The sequence below is a fragment of the Cervus elaphus genome, chromosome 22, assembly GCF_910594005.1.
Source record: "Cervus elaphus chromosome 22, mCerEla1.1, whole genome shotgun sequence".
In the NCBI taxonomy this organism is placed as follows: Eukaryota; Metazoa; Chordata; class Mammalia; order Artiodactyla; family Cervidae; genus Cervus; species Cervus elaphus.
The window spans coordinates 15,419,793-15,442,615 of NC_057836.1; the positions used below are offsets into that span (position 1 = coordinate 15,419,793).

Consider the following 22,823-nt stretch of genomic DNA (forward strand, 5'->3'; position numbering starts at 1 on the left):
GAACATAAAGGGCACCTTCCTTTTTCTTTTTGTTCTTTAATGAAATCATGATAATTTGGGGGCAAGGAGAGAACCTCCCCAATCTAACAACTAACATAAGCCCAGTTTATTTCTTCTAACAGTTTTTTCTATGTGTTTTAATTTCAATTACAAAATTAACACAGTTCAAGTACACAAGGAAATCAAGATCAGGGTCTTCCTTGGTGGTCCAGGGGTTAAGAGTCTGCTCTTCCACTATAGGGGCACGGGTTCAATCCCAGGCCAGGGAACTAAGATTCCTCATACACTGAGGTGCAGTCAAGGAAAAAAAAAAAACAGAAAAGAAAGAAAAGGGAAAAAAGAAACAAAAGCCATAAAGTGTATTAGCTAATGTCAACAGCTTCCTTTCACTTCCAACCTCACTCCAGAGGAAACTTCTATCAACAATTTGGAGTACGTTTTATATACTCTCTCTCTCTCATACTGAATCCCTTTCTAACACACCTGTGATGGCATTTCACGTATGATCCTACAATTTGCTTTTCATGTGCAGCAACATGTCTGAGACACATATCTTTCCAGGTCAGTCCATGTACAACCACCTTCATGAAGGCACCGTATTAAACAGCAGACACACGTTCTAACTTGTTGAGTTCCTTCCCTAGGGATGGGCATTTATTGTAGCCTCTACACATGCTTTGACCAAACTTCTATTAACCTTACCTTACAAATACTTCTAATGAATAAGGCTTGAACAAATATTGGCAAAGACATTCCAAGCAAACACAAAAGCCGGGAAGTTCAAACTGGATTTAAGAAGGGTTAGAAACAGCCTAGGTCTTAGAAAAGACCCGGATGCTGGGAAAGCCTGAAGGCAAAAGGAAAAGGGGGTGGCAGAGGACAAGGTAGTGGATGGCATCACCAACTCAGTGAGTCTGAGCAAATTCCAGGAGATAGTGAAGGACAGGGAAGCCTGGTGTGCTTCAGTCCATGGGGTCACAAAGAGTTGCACATCACTTAGCAACTGAACAACAATAAAACCAGCCTGGTTCTTGGGCCCTTGGGGTTCTGATGGAGGAACCGTGACTGTCACACAGAAAGGCACATGGAGACCAGTGTGTGGAGTGGAGGTTGCGGTGGGGCTGGAGGTGCCAAGAAGCTGTTAACCTTAGTTAATACACCAACACTTTTATGGTTTTGGTTTCTTTGTTTACTAGAACTGTGTTAATTTTGTTGTTGTTCAGCCGCTAAGTCGTGTCTTTGCGACCCCATGGACTGCAGCATGCCAGGTTTCCCTGTCCTTCACCATCTCCCGGAGTTTGCTCAGATGCATGTCTAGTTGAGTCAATGATGCTATCCAACCATCTCATCCAATGCTGCCCTCTTCTCCTTTTGCTTTGCTTTTGCAATAAAAACCAAAATTCTCACCACAGCCTGTGGGGCCCTGTAGAAGTCTTCACATTTTTTTGCCCCACAGTTCAATGCTCACCGCACCCAGCCACTGGCCTTGTGAAGTATTTTTAGCAGTCTGCACCCTTTGTCTCCTCCCTCCCAATCACCGACTTCTGTTCACACTTGAGTTCTCACTCAATTGTCACTTCCTAGGGGAGGTCTTTCCTGGCTTCCAGACAAGGTCAAGTCCCATCTTCATAGCATTTTTGTGAGCCCAAATTCCTCTCCTTCACAGCGCTTATCACAGTTGTGATTTTAAACTTATTTGAATGATTATTTGGCTCATGTCCAGTCACCCCACCAAACAATCTTGATGAAGGCAGGACACTGTTCAAACCATCCCCCTGGTTAAATGAATGAACAAATGAGTGATAAATCTCCAGGGACCCAGCATTGATGACTGCAGTGGCTGCCACGCAAGGGGCCCATCCTGGGGACAGGACAGTCATAAGGTAATAGGCCTTGGTAGGAAGAAGTCAGGCTGGAGAATAAAGCCACAGCCCAAAGTCCCTGGCCGGCTGAAAGGTTACTCACCAGCTGCAAAGGCTCATGGGAGCCAAGCCTCAGCAGAGGCCAGGACAGCCTGTACTCGGGAATTAATAACCCAACACCTGCCCTAGGATCGTGTCCTGGCAGAAGGTTAGCTGAGCACCTCCAAGCTGGTCTTGACCTCCTCTTGGCAGTGAATCCAGAAGAGCTCCCTAGAGAATGGGGCTAAAGGGAATGTGGCCTGTGGCATGTCTTTGGAGGAACCAGGAATGGGTCCAGAATAAATTCTGCCTGTTCCTGGATGGGGAGATAAGTGCTTCGTGCATGCATACTAAGTCACTCCAGTTGTGTCCAACTCTGCACAACCCCATGGACTATAGCCCCCCGGGCTCCTCTGTCCATGGGATTCTCCAGGCAAGAATACTAGAGTGGGCTGCCATGCCCTCCTCCAAGGAATCTTCCTGACCCAGGGGTCAAACCTGCATCTCCTGCAGTTCATGCATTCGCAGGCAGGTTCTTTACCACTAGAACCATCTGGGAAGCCCCAGTGGGTGCTCCAGATCCCTGCAAATAGCCTCATCCACCTCCAAGAGAAATGTAAATGGTTTCGAAGGAGAGAGTCAAGGCGACCTCCACCCCATGGCCCTGCTGCAGGCCCTACACACACGCCCGGGCAGGCACCCCGGCCCACTTCCCGGACCGCAGAGATGCTCAGGGATGCAGCTTGGCACAGGCCCACAGTCAGACACAGCACGCAGCCCCATGCACGATACCATGGGTGCTAAGCTTGGAGGACAAAGCAGCTGCTTCCTCCCCTCATGGCTTTGCACGTGTTGTCCCTGTTCCTGGAGTTCCTCCCCTCCCGCTCCACCTGGCCGCCTTTCTTCTCCTTCTCCACCCAGCTCAAGTGCCAGCTTTCTCAGGAAACCTTCCCTAGCATCCTACGAATGAATACTGCATTCTAATGTTGGCCACACTTCTCTCTAACTCATGGTTCACTCGTCTGTCCCCCCAACAGACTGTGGGTGTCTGAGGAGCATGCCCTGCATGCCTTGCACACAGGAAGAGCACAATAATGTCTATGGAGTGAATAACAAGGGTGCTGGCCATTGCTGACACTAACGAGCTGTGTGACTTTGGGCAAGGTGCTTTCCCTCCCAGATTCTTCATCTCTAAAGAGAGAATTGGGGAACTTCCACTTCCCACTATGATGGACTAACAGGGTGCAGATTTACCCCAGCAGAGCCAACCAAAACACTCTGACCAAAAAACACAAAATAGAGGTTGCTACGGTTGGAATGTTTCTGTTCCCACAAAATTCCTATCCTGAGTCTTAATGCCCAGTGATGGTTAGTGGAAGGTGGGGCCTTTGGGAGGTGATTAGGTCATGAGGGTGGAGTCCTCATGAACTGGATTAGTACCCTTCTAAAACAGACCCCACAGAGCTCCCAGCCCCTTCCTCCATGTGAGGACACAGCAAGGAGGTGTGAGCTATGAACCAGGTACCCTTTGTACCACCATGCTGGTACCCTGGTCTCAGAATTTCAGTCTGCAGAACTGGGTGAAGGAAAGTATTATTGTTCATAAGCCCCCCCAGTCTGTGATATTTTGGTGGTTGTTGTTCAGTTGCTCAGTCATGTCCAACTCTTTGTGATCCCATGGATGGCAGCACACCAGGCTTCCCTGTCCTTCACTATCTCCCAGAGTTTGCTCCAACTCATGTCCATTGAGTCAGTGATGCCATCCAACCATCTTATCATCTGTTGCCCCCTTTTCTTCTGCCCTCCATCTCTCCCAGTATCAGGGTTTTTTCCAATGAGTTGGCTCTTCCCATCAGGTGGCCAAAGTATTGGCACATCAGTTTCAGCATCAGTCCTTTCAGTGAATATTCAGGGTTGATTTCCTTTAGGATTGACTGGTTTGATCCCCCTGGTATTTTGAAGGAGCAGCCCAAGAAGACTAAGACAGCAGTTTTGAAGATACCAGACCTCAGGCAGCAACGACTTCCTGAGAGAAGGAAACAAGATGAGTCCTGGGCTTGCTGCAGCTCACTGTCCAGAGAAAGGTCCAGGGCTACAGGGCAGGAAGGGGAAACAGGTGGAGCCCAGCACACTTCCTGGGCTGAGGAGGCTAGGAAGTAGGTCAGGGAATACCAGAACAACCAGAGCTCCCAGGACAGAGCAGCCAAGGGGAGACAGCTTCATGAAGAATCCTGCAGACAGTCCTCCTGAGAAGCTGCCGGACACTAGAGAAAACCCATCTGCAAGGCTGGGAACAGCCCCTCTTCCCACCAGCCTGGATGGAAAGCTCACCATTCAAGGGGCATTGTGGCAGAGTCCTGGGGTCCGCTCAGCAGGGGGATAATTAGCCCAAGGCTGAGAACCTCTCCTAATCCACTTCACAGATTATAAAAGACAGAACTTGACTAAATGGCTTTTAAAGTACCATCCAAGTCTAACCTTCTATGGCTCTAGACAGTTCATGAAAAGGAAACATTCGTTCATAGCACACACACACATCTGGGCATCTCCTGGGTACCAGGCGCTGAGTTTGGAGGTTGATTGCACCAAGGGCTGAAGAAGCCCAGCAGTGAGGAGGACCCCTCCTCACCTCATATGCAGAATGCTCAGCCATGCACCCAGCACTGGAATCCCACAGGCTCCATGTCAGCAGGGTCCACAAAGACTCTGCAAGCCAGGCCCACCAGCTGCATTCACATCACTGTGTCACAGATGGGGAAACTGAGCCTCGGAGAAGTGGTGAATTGCCAGCATCGGGGCGTGAACCCAGCCCTCAGGACCCAGGCTTCCTGACTTCCCCATCCAGGCTCTCTTTTCAAACCTCTGATCCTTGTAAAGGCTCTGTGGTCCCCGAGAAGGAAGCAAGTCAGAGCTCCCTCTCAGCCCCCCACCAAGCCCAGCAGCCCAGCTCTTCCCCAGTGTTCCACAGGGTCCAGGAAAGGTGCCCCGATCCTGTTTAGTATTATTAATATGATCAGCGGCAGCATCATTATTACTGTTATTCTTGGACATAGGAGAATGAAGAACATCCTCAAAAATGGCAGGACACATGTTCTCCAGCTGGTCCCCATTATGCCCTCCCCGGGTACATGATACGCCTTTCATGTGCTTAAAATCATAAATAATTTTTAAAGTATGTTGCTCTTATTTTTCATCCCAGGGCTCAAATGTGGTTCTCATAAAAGCTTGCTTTGGCCCCACTGTCACAGGCTAAGAGGTTTACCGAGATGCCTTCTTCTCTTACTTCTTCCCCTCCGCCCCCACCCTGCTCGTCTCCCCCAGACTCTCCCCTCCGGAGGGGCACGGTAATGTGGTCTGAGGGCTAATTTGTTTCCTTCCTGCCTTGGAATCATGTTCCTTCCCGGGATGCAAGGAATCGAGGCTGCAGTGATTGTCTATCACCGACAGGACAGGTTGCTGTCCCCATTTCACGGGTAAAGAAACTGAGGCACAGAAAGTTTTACTAACATGGCCGATGTCACGCAAACATTAGGAGATCCAACGGCGCCCAAAGATCAAGAGAAGGGTATAACCAACCATATGCTGCTATTGCTTAGTCACTCAGTTGTGTCTGACTCTCTGAGGCCCCATGGACCTCTGCCAAGCTCCTCTGTCCATGGAATTCTCCAAGCCTCTTGCATCTCTTGCATCTCCTGCATTGGCGGGTGTTTCCTGCAACCCACATCTCTTGGGTCTCCTGCATTGGCAGGCAGATTCTTTACCACCAGCACCACCTGGGAGGGCTTCCCCAGTGGCTCGGTGGTAAGGAATCCACATGCAACGCTAGAGACCCAGGCTCGATCCCTGGGTCAGGAAGATCCCCTGGATGAGGGCATGGCAACCCACTCCAGTATCCTTGCCTGGAGAATCCCATGGACAGAGGAGCCTGGTGGGCTACAGTCCATAGGGTCACAAAGAGTCAGACATGACTGAAGCGACTGAGCACGCATGCACTCAGTGGGAAGCCCACAACCATATGAAACATAAACAGAATAATCTTGATTATCCACGAGTCCCTCATCTACACTGATCTAAGAGGGCCTCTCTCTGCAACTTGTAGGAAAAGCAGAAACTAGCCTAAAAGATGGAGAGTGAGCTCAGCTATGAGCACATGTCTGCTTACACCTGTGACCCCGCAGACACTAGCCCAGACCGTCTTCCCCTTTCCATGTATCTGTGTTTTCCTCTGTGCCTCTGGTCGCTGAGTAACTGAGGGTCGACTAGGCTGAAAATGATCACCTGCTCAACTTTCATTTCAAAAGGCTCAGATACACAGGGAAGCCAGACAGTATGGAAGGTCGCCCCACAAACAGGACTGGGGTGGACGCCGCTGGACTAAAGAAGTTATGAAAAAGAGGGGCTCATGATGCAGCAGAATGCATCCATGGTTCTCCTGTTCCACTGGCACCCGAGGGCACGGAGAGAGGGGGATGCAGGCAGACACACGGGCACTGAACCCAGATCTGAGGGTGCACAGATCTGGTTACCTACTCTGTGCACAAGCCTGGTTACCTACTCAAGCAGACGCTAAACCCCCCACCAATCCAGATGCAAAGAGCACTGGGAGCCACTCTGCTCAGCTGCATCCTAGAGCCCAGAGGAGCCCCAGTGCCCACCAAGAGCAGGGGCTCCCCAGCCCCTCCACCCCACCCTGTGCCCATAGTCAATGTCCTGTCCACAGCCTCGCCAAATGCAGACAGCAATGTATTTACAAAACGCACATTCTCTGAGGTCTAACTCTGGATTCACTTATGGTTTTTAATTACATTTTCAATGTCCTCTACACATGAATGAATGTTTGCTGACTTTAAAAATGTGGGAGAAAATCCAAACTACTTACATGACTGATGAGTCCCTTCCAGCCCCACCCCTGCCTCCCACTGCAGCCTCAGTCTCCACCCACCCCACCCCTTCACCCCCTGTTCCCAGTCTGTGCTTCACGCACACTGGTATCCTCCCAGCTCCCTGCACAGGCCAGGGTTTTCTTATGTGGGGTGGGAAGACATGTCCTTCCCTCTCCCAGGAAGGTTCTCACCTGCCCTCCCTACCTGCAAACTCCTACCCAGCCCTTGGGTCTCAGCTCAAATGGACGGACCCTTCTGGTACCCTGCACACCCTCCCCCCATCTGAATTGGTCTCCTCCCATTAGCTCTCTGTCTACCCTGATCTTTGCTTCCAGTGCCTCCCAGCTCATCACCAGCTATTTAACTTCTGAATCCTCCCCACACCGAAGCCATATGGGGCCAAGACCAGCTGTAGTCACCACTGCATCACCAACCATCAGCAGAATATCTCAGACATAATGATAATAACTATTCACTAAGCAGATGGATGGATGGGTGAATGAATGAAAAACATGATCTTTCCAAGGTCTAGGACTCCTTACACACAACCCAGCCCCATTCCAGGTACAATTAGACTATTTCTAAATGTTTTTTTGGTGACTGACGGGGCTACTGAGGACCCAGATCAGGGATGGCTGCTATGGTCCATGTACCACAATGTTGCCTCCCCCCCCGCCCCCTTGCCGACCACCCTGAGGGACCACAGCATCCTTCCAATGCTCTTGAATGAAGACTCAGAACCCATCTCAGCATCACTCTGCAGTAAGCCAGGACCAATGAACCAGGCTGGTACATGAGATCCATCCTTTCACTCATCATCAAATGTTGGTTTACTGGTTGCTCTGTACCCAGGCCTGTTCTAGGTTCTGCTGCTGACAGGAGGAAACAAAACCAGTGTCCTCCTGGAGCTTCCAGTATAGTGAGGATAGAGACAATAAAACAGAGATACAAATACACTACTCAGTATCCAGCAGTCTGAGTATTAAACACACACACACACACACACACAAGAGAAGGGGATGGAGAGAAGAAGAGAGACAGGGGCCCACTTCACACTGGGTAGTCGGATATGTCAGTCTGTGCAGAGACTCTGGTGGAGTGGGGGAGTGCCTCCTGGTATCTGGAGGTCCTCAGGTGGAGAGAAATCAAGCAAAAGGCCCAGAGAGGGAAACAGGCTTGTATTTTGGACGATCTGTGTGGCTGGGGTGCAGTGAGCAGGTGGGCAGGAGGGGGAAGTTCCTTTCTGTATCAGAGGTGACTGATATGGCATCAGTTCAGAGTCCCTGAAGAGACACGGTCACTCCCAGCTCCTCTCTGACCAACAGCCCTTTACTGTCCACAGCAGAGATCACATAACACCCTCAGGTTCCAGCCTGCCCGCCCCCACCACCGGAGAGCGCTGGTCCACGGTGGCACTCTGACTGTGCACTCCGTCCTCATTCTCAGGGCTCGGATCCGTGGTGCGCTGGGAAATGCTTACCAGCCACCTCCGTGTGTGGGGGCTGGATGGCTGATATGTAGCTGTCACTGATTCCTATGGTGCAAATACACCCACTATGGCCAATTTCAGTCAGCGGTATAATGACCAGCTTGCAAATTTTCTGAAAATGTATCAGACCTCAAGAGCCATTATAAACCAGCATATCACTGATCCCAGTTCTTACTGAATAAGAAGAGCTCTGCCCATGAGACCCAGGTGCCTGAAGCTGACCACCCCCTCCTCTGTCCCTGCTCCTCTCCTCCCCTGCCCCTACCCCCTACCCCCTGGGCAGCCACGGTCCCTGCTCCCATGTCTCCCATTGGGAAAGCGACCACATATCCCAGCTACAGAGTCTAGTTTTACTCTACTGGGCAAATTCTATCAAGTGCCCTCTGCTCTCAGCCCACGAGGATCCAGGGTCCTGCCCACCCATCTGGCACGTGCTGCCCCAGTTCAGTCGGATATGAGGCTTTCAAAAAGGAAAACCACCACTTCTCTTTCAATTTTTTTCAATCACGAGCCTAAAAACAACTTAATTTTAAAAACTGCAAATTCACTTCCCATTCATGTTTTTGGCATCACTGTTTTTGAGCCCTGAGTCAGGTCTGTGGTCTTGCCAGGCCTGCATGCACATCCAGAAGGTGGCCCCAAGCCATCGCAGGTTCCACACAGAAACAACGGCATGGAGGTGGCATCAATTTGTTTTTTTCTGATTTTTAAAGATGAGAAGCATTACAGAAAACAAAACCAAATAAGTAAAAGTGTTCTGCACTCTTTCCAGCCTATTTAAATAGCAATCAAAGAGCATGCACCAGAGACCATAAAGATATCAAATACAAACCCAACCCCGCATCACTATTAAAAACAAATGCTTGGGAATAGGCAGCGACAACAAGAAGAGGACCTCACCCATAACCCATCAGTATAAACAGCTACCCTTCTGGTTCATTCAAAAATCATCAATGATATTTGTAATAATCGAAAGAATCTGTCCTGAAAGGCATCATGAAGGCTAAGTAGTCAGTGGCCCTCCTCCAAGGATAAAGGATCTAGAATATCTCAATCTTCAATAAATTTCATGGAGTTTCTCCTGCTTTTTACTTTCTGGTCACCAGGGAGGAATCACTAAACTATCAAAATAATCCCAAAGAGGAATTCAATCACTACTTGATGAAGGAAGAAGAGGGTCAAGGTGAGGAGGGGAAAGAATGTGATTCTGTTTCTTAATTTTGCATGGACAAATGACCACTGAGCCACAAGGAAAGCCCCCGATCTAGTCCATAGTAATGAAAAAATAAAAAATTTAATGCTTTGTCTCTCCAACTTAGGATTAATTTAATTAATTTAAATTAATTTAGGGTTAATTTAATTTACTTAACCTAGGATGTAATTTCCCAGAGTACATTCTGCAGACAATTGGTTCTCCCAAGATATTGACAGGCATTCAGTAGGAAAGAGATTGGACAAAACTGAACCATTTCCTCTACATCAGGGCAGGAGGGGCTTTCCCGGTGGCTCAGACAGTAAAGAATCTGCCTGCAATGTAGGAGATCCGGGTTTGATCCCTGGGTTGGGAAGATCCCCTGGAAAAGAGAATGGCAACCCACTCCAGTGTTCTTGCCTGGAGAACTCCATGGATAGAAGAGGATGATATATATATGTATGTATATATCAAATATATATACATAATATATGTACACACATATGGTTGGATGGCATCACTGATGCAATGGACATGATGTTGGGCAAACTTCGGTAGATGGTGAGGGACGGGGAGGCCTGGCATGCTGCAATCCATGAGGCTGCAAAGAGTCAGACACGACTGGGCAACTGAACAACAACAACGCTGTTAGTTCTGTTTCTCTAGAGAAACCTTACCAACCCAAGCCTCAAATCTGGATAACCGAGAAGGCAGAGGTTCTGGCCTGGCTGAGTGGGCATCAGGAACCTGGGGAGGGTCTTCCCTTGGAATTTTTACGGAAGTCACAGTTATCAAATCAGAATTTCTAAGAGCCAGCAATAAGTAACGGAGCACAACTTCCAATAATTTATGAAGCTTAACGGAATTAATATTTTACTCCTAAGGGGCCACCCAGCTTAACTAAAATGCCACATTTCTTTGCTTTTAAACTGGAATTTTATTTAGTCCAATGTGGTAACACTGATTTTCTCACTCTCATCAGAAAATTCTTAATGGCAATTCTATACAATTTCAGTTCATGAAAATGAGAAGATGGGGCTTCCCTGGTGGTCCAGCGGTTAAGATCTGCGCTACAAGGCAGGGGACATGGGTTTGCTGCTGGATGAACCTGCTACATTAACACAAGAACGGACTCCAACATCTCGTCCTCATCAGTTCCCGGGAGGTGGCTCGTGGGGGCTGAGTGGACATCAGGGGTGTGTGTGGCGGAGACGGGTGGCGGGTGCTCGTTCATATGTGTAAAAACGTGATGTATACCTACGGCTGGTTCACTTTGCTGAACAGCAGAAAGTAACACCATATGGTAAAGCCACTCTCCCCCAATAAAATATTTTAAATAAGATGGGTGAGAAATAAACATAGATATTGACCACAATCTAGATGGGCCACCTCAGCAAAGAGCAGAGGTCAGAAAGCATGCACTTCAAACCTTCCCAGGCTGCTCGGGGCCAAAGGCCAGGCCTCCCGCCTCTTTCCTGTACAGGGACCCTGAGTGTCCCTCACAAAATACTGGCTCCTCTGTTGTTGTTTTTGGAAAACAAACACTTCCTTCCAAGATTCCCCCTCCCGGTTAATATCTGTGCTCAGGACTCCGTGTCCCTGGACTCATTACTGTGGATTTGTCCAGGTTCGAGATCTCAATTTTGGGATTTCCTCCCCATCTTCCCAGTCTCTCCGGACCCTGCTGAGTTATGATCCGGCTTCCACCAGCCCGGAAGATGCTAAGTGACCCCACCCCATGCCTCAGTCTTCCTCCTTGCTCCCCCTGCCGCCAGGACACGAATCCTTGCAAACGTGGTTACTCTCTTTGTAGTCACTTCCCAAGCCCATTAAGAAGACAGGAGGGACTTCCCTAGTGGTCCAGTGGCTAAGACTCTGCACTCCCAACGTGGGGGGCCCAGGTTCAATCCTTGGTCAGGAAACTAGATCCCAAATGCCATGACTAAAAATAAAATAAAATTTAATTTAATTTAAAAAAAGATCCCACATGCCACAACTAAGACTCAACACAGTCAAATAAATTTTTTTCAGAGAGGAAAAAACACCACTGGACCCAACACTAGGCCTGTGGAGGTCAGCCTCACCCCCATGCTCCTTTCTCACCCCAGAAACTGGGTTTAACCCCCACCCCCACTCCTAGACTTCGTTCTCAGATTCACTTTTGCCAGCAAATGCATGCCACCCAGCATACCATGCTGTATCCCCCTCTCGTGGTTATGACATCCTCCTGGGAGGTCAACTACTTGCCACTGCATTCTGTGAATAGGAAAATGGTCTGGAGCCCTGTGGCAGAAGGATGCCAGGATGGCCCACCTGTGTGGGGTCTGGGGACTCGCCACCACGGGGACAAGTTCCTTCTGTTACATCTGCAGCCTCATCAGGGCCACCCCCTGGCTTTGCTCTCCCAGACTCCTGGGACCAGCATTCTTCCAGACGGAAGCTGTGCCATGCTGATGGGCTGCTACCTGGAGCAGTATTTAATCCGATGGGCTTCCCAGGTGGCGCTAGTGGTAAAGAAACTGTCTGCCAACTCAGGAGACGTAAGAGATGTGAGTTCGATCTCTGGGTGGGGAAGATCCCCTGGAGGAGGGCATCGCAACCCATTCCAGTATTCTTTCCTGGAGAATACCCATGCACAGTGGAGCCTGATGGGCTACAGACCTATCGCGAAGAGTCGGACACAACTGAGCGATCTAGCACAGGGTGTCTGACTGTGGGCACTCCTCCGGTTGTGCGCTTAGCTGTGAACTCTGAGGGCTAAGACTGTCTCTGAGTCCCTCAGCGTCCCTCCACAGACCCCCTTCTGCCAGGAGCTCCATCAGTGTTGGCTGCCTACTGCATCAGGAGGGAAGGTGACTGGGGAACGAGGAATTGAGAACACACATAAAAATATTTGAGAACACAGACACAATAGTAAACGTCTGCATTCCCATAGCAGCGGTTAAGACCTGGATCCTTACAACAATCTTCTAGGAAAAACAGGGCAGGTATTACTATGCCCACTTCACAGATGAGGAAATTGAGGCTCTGCGAGATGAACTGACATCCCCAAGTCACATAGCAAGTGGGTCCAGGACCAGAGCTGGAAGGCTGGTCTCTCAAGGACTCATCTGATGCAGAGTCTACCAGGCTACGGCTCCAAACCAGGAAGGAAGGAGGGGAGAAAACAACCTGAGAGTTTGTCAATGGGTGAATGGATAAAGAAGACATATATATATGTGTGTGTGTGTGTGCGTGTGTGTGTATAAAGACATACGTATATTTTAAAATTTATATATATGCATTTATAATATATAAATATTATATAAATATATAACATAATATAATACAGTATATAATTATACAGATTACAATATATTATAATTAATATATAATATATAAATCATAATATATTTATTTATATATACAAATACATAAAATCTTCTTTATCCATTCAATATCCATTATATCGGCGCTTCCCAGGTGGCGCTAGTGCTAAAGAACCCTCCTTCCAATGCAGTAGATGAGAGAGACATGGGTTCAGTCCCTGGGATGGGAAGATTCCCTGGAGGAGGAACTAGGAACCCACTCCAGTATTCTCGCCTAGAAAATTCCATGGACAGAGGAGCCTGGTTGGCTGCAGTCCATGGGGGTTGCAAAGAGTCAGGTGTGACTGAGCACACACACACCCCCATTATATATCTTTATCCATTATTATATATATAAGATTTTATATAACCACACACAGATCCAATGGCATATGATGCAGTCATAAGAAAGAAGGAAATTTCACCATTTGCAACACCACGGATGGACCTGGAGCACATTATGCCCAGTGAGAGAAGTCAGAAAGAAAAATACTGTACGATATCACTTACATGTGAAATCTAAGAAGCCAAACTCGTTGAAACAAAGGGGTCCTTCCACAGACCCACTCCTTTGCGATCATGTCGAACTCTGACTCTGCCCAAACGAGTTCACCTCCATTTTCAAATTTTGAGCAATCATGTTTTCAATGTATATATTGTATTTCTTAATAATATTATGACCAAGAAGTTTATCACACTAATTTTTCAGTGTAGTTTGTTGTTTAAAATAATACAATCATCCAAATATTATTACACTACTATTAACTAGGCTTCAATATATCAGTGTTGATTTCATTGTGTTAAATGTACACTTGTAATAAAATAGCTGCAAACCTTAAAAAAAAAATGGTGGCTACCAGGGGGTGGGGCTGGAGGGAAAAGACATGATGTTTAAGGGTACAAGCTTGCAACACATAGTAAACAGACCCTAGAGATCTAATGCACAGTACAGAGAATAATCCCAACAATATTGTATCATAACCATCAAACTTGTTAAAAGACTGGAACTTAAAGATTCCAGCCACTGAAAACAAAGCATAATTTTGTAACATGACAAAGATGCTAATTATCGCTACAACGGCAACCATATTACAAGCTATACATGGACCAAATTAAGACGTTGTACAACTTAAATTTACACAAGGTTATACGTCAAATGGGGCTCCCCTGGGAGCTCAGACAGTAAAGAATCTGCCTGCAATGCAGGAGACCTGGATTCAATCCCTGGGTCTGAAAAAACCCTCTGGCGAAGGGAATGGCAACCCACTCCAGCATTCCTACCTGGAGAATCCCATGGATAGAGGAGCCGGGTGGGCTATAGTCCACTGGGGTCGCAGAGTCAGACACAACTGAGCAACTAACACTTTCACTTTCACTTCATACATCAAATATATTTAAATTATAATTTTTTTAAAAAAAAGAAACAGAAGGCAACTCCAAGATAGCTTCATCATAATACATCCTTGTCCTAATCATCTTACCTGCAAATTCAAGTGCAGGTATATCCTACACAATGGATGGTAAGTTCCAACAGGCTGAGTATTTGGGGACACATAGGCTCTCAGGGCAGGCATGCCCTATAATGAGAACTATGCTCCCGCAGCTATGAGCTTGTGGAAGGACACGCAGAGACCAGAGGGGCCAGAGGCCAGCATTGCTTAAGGGCTGAGACCAGGAATGAGGAGAAGGAGGAAGTGATGGGTATGGACGGATGTTCAAGAACAGGGAGGGAGGCTAGGAAGGGGCACCAGTAACGAAGTGCGAGGGGGAAGAAGAAGGGACAGAAGAGCAGGCGGGGGAAGGAAGGATGGAAGACACTAGCAACGGAGAAGAGGCGAAGAGGGGAGAGGAGAAGCAGGACCCACACTTCTCCTGGGTCTCTATGTTTCCTGCTAAAAGGATTGTCCTGGGGAACAGAAGCACTAGCAAGGACATCAGAGTTTGCTCACCTTCTGTCCAGGGATCAGCCAGCAGAGATAAAAACATAGGCAGCAAGATACAAATGGAAGAAATTAAGAGAACGTTAGCTATTCAGATAAGCCAGACAGAGGAGAAGAAATATATATATTGAAGACAGAAGGAAGAGAAACAGAAGGTTAGTTAAGCGAGGACACCACCAGAGGGAAGTGGACGCCTCCACCCGAGGCTAACTTGGGTCGTATGGCCAGCAGACCGGGAAAGCATCAGAGGAGCCAAGGTCCAGATTCAAGACGGCGCCTGCAGCTGAGGACAGCAGTGTGGGAGTGAGGGGTCAGGAGACAGAGGGCAGAGCAGTGCAGTTGAAGAAGAGAAGGTCACAGCATAGTTCTTGTGAAACCGAGACACTTAGGTGTGTGACCCCTAAACATGTACCTCTTATTGGCAAGATGTCTGTAGCTATATTTATGCCCATGTTTGTTCACTGTTCAGCATTCATTTGTCCACTTTCCATGGATGTGCTATCCATCTTAATAAGTCTATCAGAAAAGAACCCACAGGCTGCATCCTTCTTGAGTAAGGGGTGTGTGATAGGGCATCACACAACACGGTATGTGATGGATGATTTCTGATGGGGCCGCAGATCTCTTGGTAGTGAGGATGGTGTAAACACAGCCCACGATGCTAATCCAAATGTTTTGCTGACTCTAACCATGTCACTGATCGCGGAGAGGGTGACGAGAAGGCAGGTGATGACGGTGGTTATACAGAATGCAGCCAGTAGGAACTTCTGCTAATGACGGGGAGGGTGGACATGATGATGACGAAGTTGTGATCTCTGCAAAGCTAGGTCAACACTTGTGAGTGTTTATGTGTGTATGTGTGTGTGTGTGTGTGTGTGTGTGTGTGTGTGTGTGGAAGAGAGGGAGAGGGACTGAGAAACAGAGATCACCCCCAGATCACTCCTGGTTAAACCAGAGAGTCGCCTGCCTTGGGGCCTTTCCTAGAAACACCTCAAAAGTTCAAAGTCAATAACCATCCCTTTTCCCTAAAATACTTAATAAAAAAAAAAAGAAGAGCAAACCTGCAGAAATCTGTGGACACACTTCCTTTTTCTTTGGAGATATTTGCTGGATTTTCTTACGCAAGGAAACTGTCACCCAGGAATTCTCCAGGAAATTTTTTAAATTATATATAGACTCTAATGGCTGAAAAGGACCTCGAAAATCATCTAAACTGTGGGGCTTTCCTGGGGATTTTTTTCTGCAATACTGCTGCTAGAGCCTTGCTCCACAACAGCCAACAAGATCACAGTCCCAGCTGGGCCGGGGCATGAACACTGTGATCAACTCACGTGAGAAAGAACCTTCTATTTTACAAAAGCCACGGTCACACCACACGTAGTGACAGTGTCATAAGCAGGAAAGGTGTCTTCACAGCAAGTCTGGCGAACCACACCTCTCTGCAAGCTCCCATCAGCAAGGCTTGCTGCCCACTCTCATTGCCGCATGTGTGCATGCTCGGTTGTGCCTGACTTTGCGACCCCATGGACTGCAGCCCTCCAGGATCCTCTGTCCACGAGATTTTCCAGGCAAGAATACTAGAGTGGGTTGCCGTTTCCTACTCCAGGGACCTTCCAGACCCAGAGGTTGAATGTACATCTTCTTCATCTCCTGCATTGGCAAGCAGATTTTTTTACCACTGCGCACTCTAAAGAAAAGCCTGGGACCTTTCCCAGTGGTCCAGTGGTTAGGTTTCACCTTCCAATGCAGGGGACGGAGTTCAATCACTGGTCCGGGAGCTAAGACCTCACATGCCTCATTGCCAAAAGAACAAAACAGAGAGGGAGGTGGGAGGGGAGATCGGGATGGGGAATACATGTAAATCCATGGCTGATTCATGTCAATGTATGGCAAAAACCACTACAATATTGTAAAGTAATTAGCCTCCAACTAATAAAAATAAATGGAAAAAAAAAAACAGAAGCAATATTGTAACAAATTCAATAAAGACTTTTTAAAAAAGATTATAGACCAGTGATCTGGGGCGGGGCGGGGGGGCGGTGGACAAATAAAAAAGACATGCCTGGCTGGGCTGGAAGGAAGGGAGAAGGGGGTTTAAGGAGAAGTTGAAAAGCTGGACCACGGCAATGACCAGCTTCTTGCAGAGCCCATGTCAGCAATACTCTGAGGTGACACTGTCTCCCAAGTCCCTTCTGCCCAACCTTGGGGTCCCCAGGGAAGCAAGCGTGATTCAACTTCACAAGACCCACGTCCCACCCAGCCCCGTTCCCGACACTGTTCATATCCATCCAGCCCTCGAGAGACCCCAGAACCCGGGAGAAACATGCTCATACTTTCTTGGTGGGAACTTTGATCTTCAAGAATTCTGCCTCTCGGGCCAGCACCTGCCACGGGGCGTGGATCCGGACGAAGACGGAGCCCTGGCTTTTGCTCTGGAAGGGACAAAGAAGAAGAAACAGCAGCGTTTAGGAGGTCATAGCTTACATTCCGAGCTCTCCGATTCTTCCAAACAAGAAGCCCAGACGTGTTATTTCTTCCGTTTCTGGTTTTTGTTCTCTTTATACCTCACTGGGGGCCAGCCCCCTCCCACCATACCCCATTCATTGCTTCTGGCTCAGAAATGCTCTCACCCAGAGAGGGGAAGCATTCCCAAAGAGCAGTCCCTGGAGGTCTGGGGACTTCAGAGAAAAAGAGGAATTAAAACAGTTGTGTTCACAGGTTTAAAATGTAAGCCATTACAGTTTTCACAGAAATCCCGTTAACTTTTCTTGTTTGAAGTGTTGCTGATTTATAATACTGTATTAGTTCAGGTGTTCAGCGTTGTGATTCAGTATTTTTGCAGATCATATTCCATCACCGGTTATTACAAGATAATGGGTATAATTCCCTGTACTGTACAGTAAACCTTCATCAGCTATTTTCTAACTGGGAGTTACTGCAGCTAGTCGGTTTCAGTGAACAGTCTGGAATCTGCCTCCATACCGATATTTTCAGTAAATATTAATATTTTATATTACAATTAGTAATTTAATAAAATAATATTAACTTTTTATTTTTGTTCTACAATTTTGCTGTGTCTCAGCCCAAATCACAAAGGGGTTCATCTAGCCTATAAGGGGCTCCCAGGGGGCTCAGTGGTAAAGAATCTGCCTGCAATGCAGGAGACTCGGGTTTGATCCCCGGTCTAGGAAGGTCCCCTGGAGAGAGAAATAGCCACGCCAGTATTCTTGCCTGGAGAATTTCAAGGACAGGAGGAGCCTGGCTGGCTATAGTCTGTGGAGTCGCAAAGAATCAAACATTACTTAGCAACTAAACAACAACAACAAAAGCTAATGATAAAAATAATAAATGTAAATGGTACAACCCAATATAATATCATAAAAAATAAATCATGGGCAGGATTTTGTGTGAATATGGCTGTGAATTTAGGTCCCAGGACATATCATTCTCCGAGTGCACTGATTTCACTCAAAAAATGTAAAATAAGGAAAGGAGATGCAGTGATGAATATCTGAAAACTAGGTTTTATTGACTCAGCAGCTTATTTGGCCCCAGGCAGTGTCTGCTATAAAAATTGGTCCAGTTACAACATGAAGCTATTAGTTTCTTCTCATCTACAAAGAAAACCTCAAATTTTTTCAGAACAAGCACACAAAGGCGGGGTGGGGGACACTTTCTGACATTAATATAATTTGTTTCATCACTAAGGAATAAAAAAAGACCAAAACAAGTAGGAAACAAAAGGCAAAAGCCTCATCATTGGTGTGAAGCTTCTAAAACTACCTGCAAAATCAATAACAAACACTGTGTTCACAAAAAAAGCAGCACAGGTCAATAGGGCAATTCCTCATCCAGTGACTTCTGGGAATCCCAAAGCCCCGTGAGATGCTGGCCCATGTGCCACTGACAGTTAGGATAAAGCAGCCGAGGGCAGAGCGAGGACTGGGTCCTAGCCACCGTCCTCTGCAGAGAGACGAGCTCGCAGCTTCTTGTCCATTCTCACCCGCCCCCACACACGTGCTACAGGGGAAAGCAGGCTTTGTTGGTTTCCTGAGCATCTCATGAAACAGGACGCACAGAGACCAGGGCCCAAAAGGCACCAACATTGTGGGCAGCGAAAGGAATGCTCCTCACAGAAAAGCAGCAACAGCCCTCTGCAAAGTCATCCTCAAAGACCAGTTGGTGTTCGCCAACACAGGTCTCGGTTTAGCACTGAAGATGCCATTGGAGGCAGCCACGCACACCATCCCAAGTGCCGGGCAGAGAACCAGGTGGCTGGGAGAAGACTGCCTTTCCCACCCAAATGACAGTCAGTTCACGGTCACGGGTTCACGGGTTTCTGAGATGATGAATAAGGCAAAAAGACACTTCATGATGCTCATAATGCAAGTGAAGACTGTCTCTCTGATCTTAATGGCACTCGATGATCCTTTCGATAATTAAGACATCCAGAAGCTACCTCCACCTTGGGGATGAAAGCTGCTGACTTCTAAGGAAGGAGAAGAAAGAAGAAAGCAGGATTTCACAAGAAGACGGAACTGTGGTCTGAAAGCCTTGGATGGTCTAAAGTTGACAAGTGCCTAAAAACAACACCCATCACCAAGATGCATCTTTATTGAGTGAATTGTGTGCCTAGATGGAGAGCAGAGGTCGTGTGCTTCAGCTCACAGAATATGCATGGGGACCATCACCTTCATCTCTACCTTACTGTTGGGCAGGGAAAATTCAAACAATTTGTCCAAAGTTACACAGATAGTAGGATTTTTAGAAAAAAGGATTCAAGGGACTTCACTGGCGGTTCACTGGTTGACTCTTCGAGTGTCTATGCACGGGGCTTGTGTTTGATCCCTGACCTGGGAACTAAGATCCTGTATGCTACACAGCATGGCCAAAAATAAAGTTATATTAAAAAAAAAAAAAAAAAAGGCCCCAAATTCAGGCAGGTCATGCTCCACCTGGTGGTTTTTAGAACATCTATTGCACATAGTTAAAACCACATCCAAGGGCTGCAAGAGAACATAAAGACATGCCTTAGACTAATATTGAACCAAAGGATGAGAGGCATCAGAGAAGCAGTCCTAAGAAGAGATACAGAGTCTTTGAGACCCTAAGTGGACACAGTTCAAACAAAACCCTGGAAAGTGCCTTTCAGTGAGAAATCACCCCAATTTCTCTGTCTGTCTATGACAACAATACCGGGACTGCTAGACAGAGTCATCAATTACTTGCTGCTACTTCAAATGGTAATTTAAGCTTTTCTAATTTAGTGAAAAGCAAGAGGAAGACAGAAACCATCTGTGGAGCTGACCTGAAGCCCCAGAAATGACGTTTTCAGTGAAAGATGGCAAAGGGTGCCACCATCCTTCTCTCTAGGATGAAATCATGACTATTATTGATTTTAAAATATTTGGTTTCATCTTTGTTTTCAAATTGTGGCAAACCCCTTTTTCACCTTTATCTGGAAGTGGTGCCTCAAGTGTGCACCAAATGTCCATTAAGCAGCTGCAGATGTTTGAGCAGGGTCGGGAGGGCCAGGGTCCACCTGTGGTCTTGGTGGCAGACTGCTAGCTGTCCCCTGACAGCCATTCTTCTTTTCTCTATTCTTCTCTATTGGTTTGGCTGCACTGGGTCTTAATTGTGTCATGCAGGATCTTTCCTTGCAGTGCATGGACTCTAGTTGTGCATGCAGGCCTAGTTGCTCAGCAGAATGTGGGACCTTGTTCCCAAACTGGGGCTCAAACCCTCATCCCCTGGTGGATTCTTAACCACTGGACCACCAGGGAAGCCCCTCCTTTATTTTTTAACCAAGCACATGGCCTTCCAGAATGCAGACAGCATCCCCCTTGAAGTTATGTGTAACCATAACACTAATTCCTAGCCAATGTGGTACAGGTCAGGGGTGGAGCAGCTCCTGGAAACTCCCTGCAAAGAGACAAGTGGATGATTTCTGCCCCTTCATCCTCTTCCCTACCACTGGATCTACAGCCTGAAAAACAGATACAAGTGTCTTAGACCTCAAGGTCAAAGTCAAGGCCAGAAATAGCAAAGTATCAACAGAGAAGTTGGGTTCTGACTCTGGATTGTCCCAGCCAACCTGGGCTGCCTCTGGGATTTTGATGTGAAAGGTAAATCTCCACCTTGTTGAGCCCCTGTGGTTTTAGAGGCTCTATGAACTACAGCCCAACCGTATATTAAAATTATGAAAATCGTTTCCCAACATGGACGCCTTCGGCCCCTCTAGCAAAGCAAGGTGCTTCTCATTCTGCTCAAATGGAACCAGTTTCAAAGGAAAATAAAAGCTGGAATGCAGTTGCACTGGTGCTAACATCTAGTCATCACGTTTCTTTCATGCCATGCGACATTGTTACCTTCTCATAAAAAGAGCAACACCGAGCTGATGTGAAATATTAGCTGGTATGACTGGCTATGTCTGCTGGAAAAAAACAAAACAAAACATGAAAATCCCTCACAGAACCATCACCAAATGCAAAAGCTCTTTTTAACTAACCTAGGAATCGAAAGTTGGAGGTTAACATAGATTGAACTAAAAAAAAAAAAAAAAAAAGTTCCCTGTTCTCCAGACCCAGCTGACTTCCATTCTGCCCTGGATTTGGATTCCTTTAGGGTAGCAATCCCCAACCTCCTTGGTACCAGAAACCAGTTTCATGGAAGAAAAATTTTCCACAGACCAAGTTAGGGGAGCAGGGGTGGTTTCAGGATGATTCAAGTGCATTACATTTATTGTGTGCTTTATTTCTACTATTATTACATCAGCTCCACCTCAGATCATCAGGTTTTCAGCATAGGCGTGCATGCATGCTAAGTCACTTTAGCCGTGTCTGACTCTTTGCAACCCCATGGACTATAGCCCACCAGGTTCCCCTGTCCATGGGATTCTCCATGCAAGAATACTGGAGTGGGTTGCCATGCCCTTCTCCAGGGCATCTTCCTGACCCAGGGGTCGAACCTGTGTCTCATAAGTCTCCTGCACTGGCAGGCAGGTTGTTAATCACGAGAGCCACCTGGGAAGCCCCTCTTCAGGACAGGATGGGAATAGAAAGAGCTTGGGATTTGGATTCAAGTAGCTTAGGACCTGGATCCTAGATTTTACAGCTGCAGGGTACTGGGCAAGTCACTTAACCAAGAGAGCCACAGTTTCTTCCTGGGAACAAGGAAGATGAGAAACACTGCCGAGCTACTAAGAGGAACCGAGGGACTGAGCGTGAGATTCCCGCTGTGATGTCCGAATGCGGACCATTCACTCGGTGTCAGCCATTGAGAAGACTGAGGATCCACTCTTTCCAATCAAGGTGACAGCTCTTTGACTGCAGGGACGGGGTCTGATGCTTCACTTGTGCTCCCCAAGCACCTGGCACAGGCTGGACACAGAATAGGTCCTCCCAGAGCTCTTGCAAATGATAGAACAGACTGGTAGGTCAGACGATAAAGAATCTGCCTGCAATGCTTGTTCGATCCGTGGGTCAGGAAGAGCCCCTGGAGGAGGGCATGGCAATCCACTCCAGTTTTTTGCCTGCAGAATCCCATGGACAGAGGCGCTTGGTGGGCTACAGTCCGCTGGGTCATAAAGAATCGGACATGACTAAAGTGACTTATGCACTCCTATTGGATTAAAATCCTGGTTTGCTAATTGCCTTGAAGTTTTTGTGTGCTCAGTCACTCAGTCATGTCCAACTCTTTGCGGTTCATGGGCTGTAGCCCACCAGGCTCTTCTGTCCATGTAATTTTTCAGCAAAATACTGGAGTGGATTACCATATCCTACTCCGGGGAATCTTCCCGACCCAGGATTGAACCCACATCTCTTGCCTCTCCTGCACTGGCAGGTGGATTCTTTTCCACTAGTGCCACGTGGGAAGCCTGCTCAAAGTTTCCTTTGTCTATATAGGATTTTCAAAATGTCCCATGGACCTACGGGAATCCACTGGTTAAAAGTATTATTCATCTCCAGAATCTGAGGACATGGTCAGAAAGCATTACTTTGTGAAACCAACCTGAAATTTAACATTTAAATTAGGCATCAGAGCATATAATCCATCCCTAGAAGAGATTTCA

The 22,823-nt window shown here is 47.2% G+C and overlaps 1 protein-coding gene across 2 annotated transcripts in view; it reads right to left on the reverse strand.

The window, feature by feature from the left end:
* Positions 1-22,823, reverse strand: part of ANO2 (anoctamin 2) — a 336,156-nt gene that overhangs the window by 240,380 nt on the left and 72,953 nt on the right. For both annotated transcript variants that reach the window (XM_043882141.1, XM_043882142.1), the window contains exon 4: positions 17,086-17,184. In XM_043882141.1, coding sequence (XP_043738076.1) covers positions 17,086-17,184 — 99 coding nt within the window. The remainder of the gene's footprint in view (positions 1-17,085; positions 17,185-22,823) is intronic.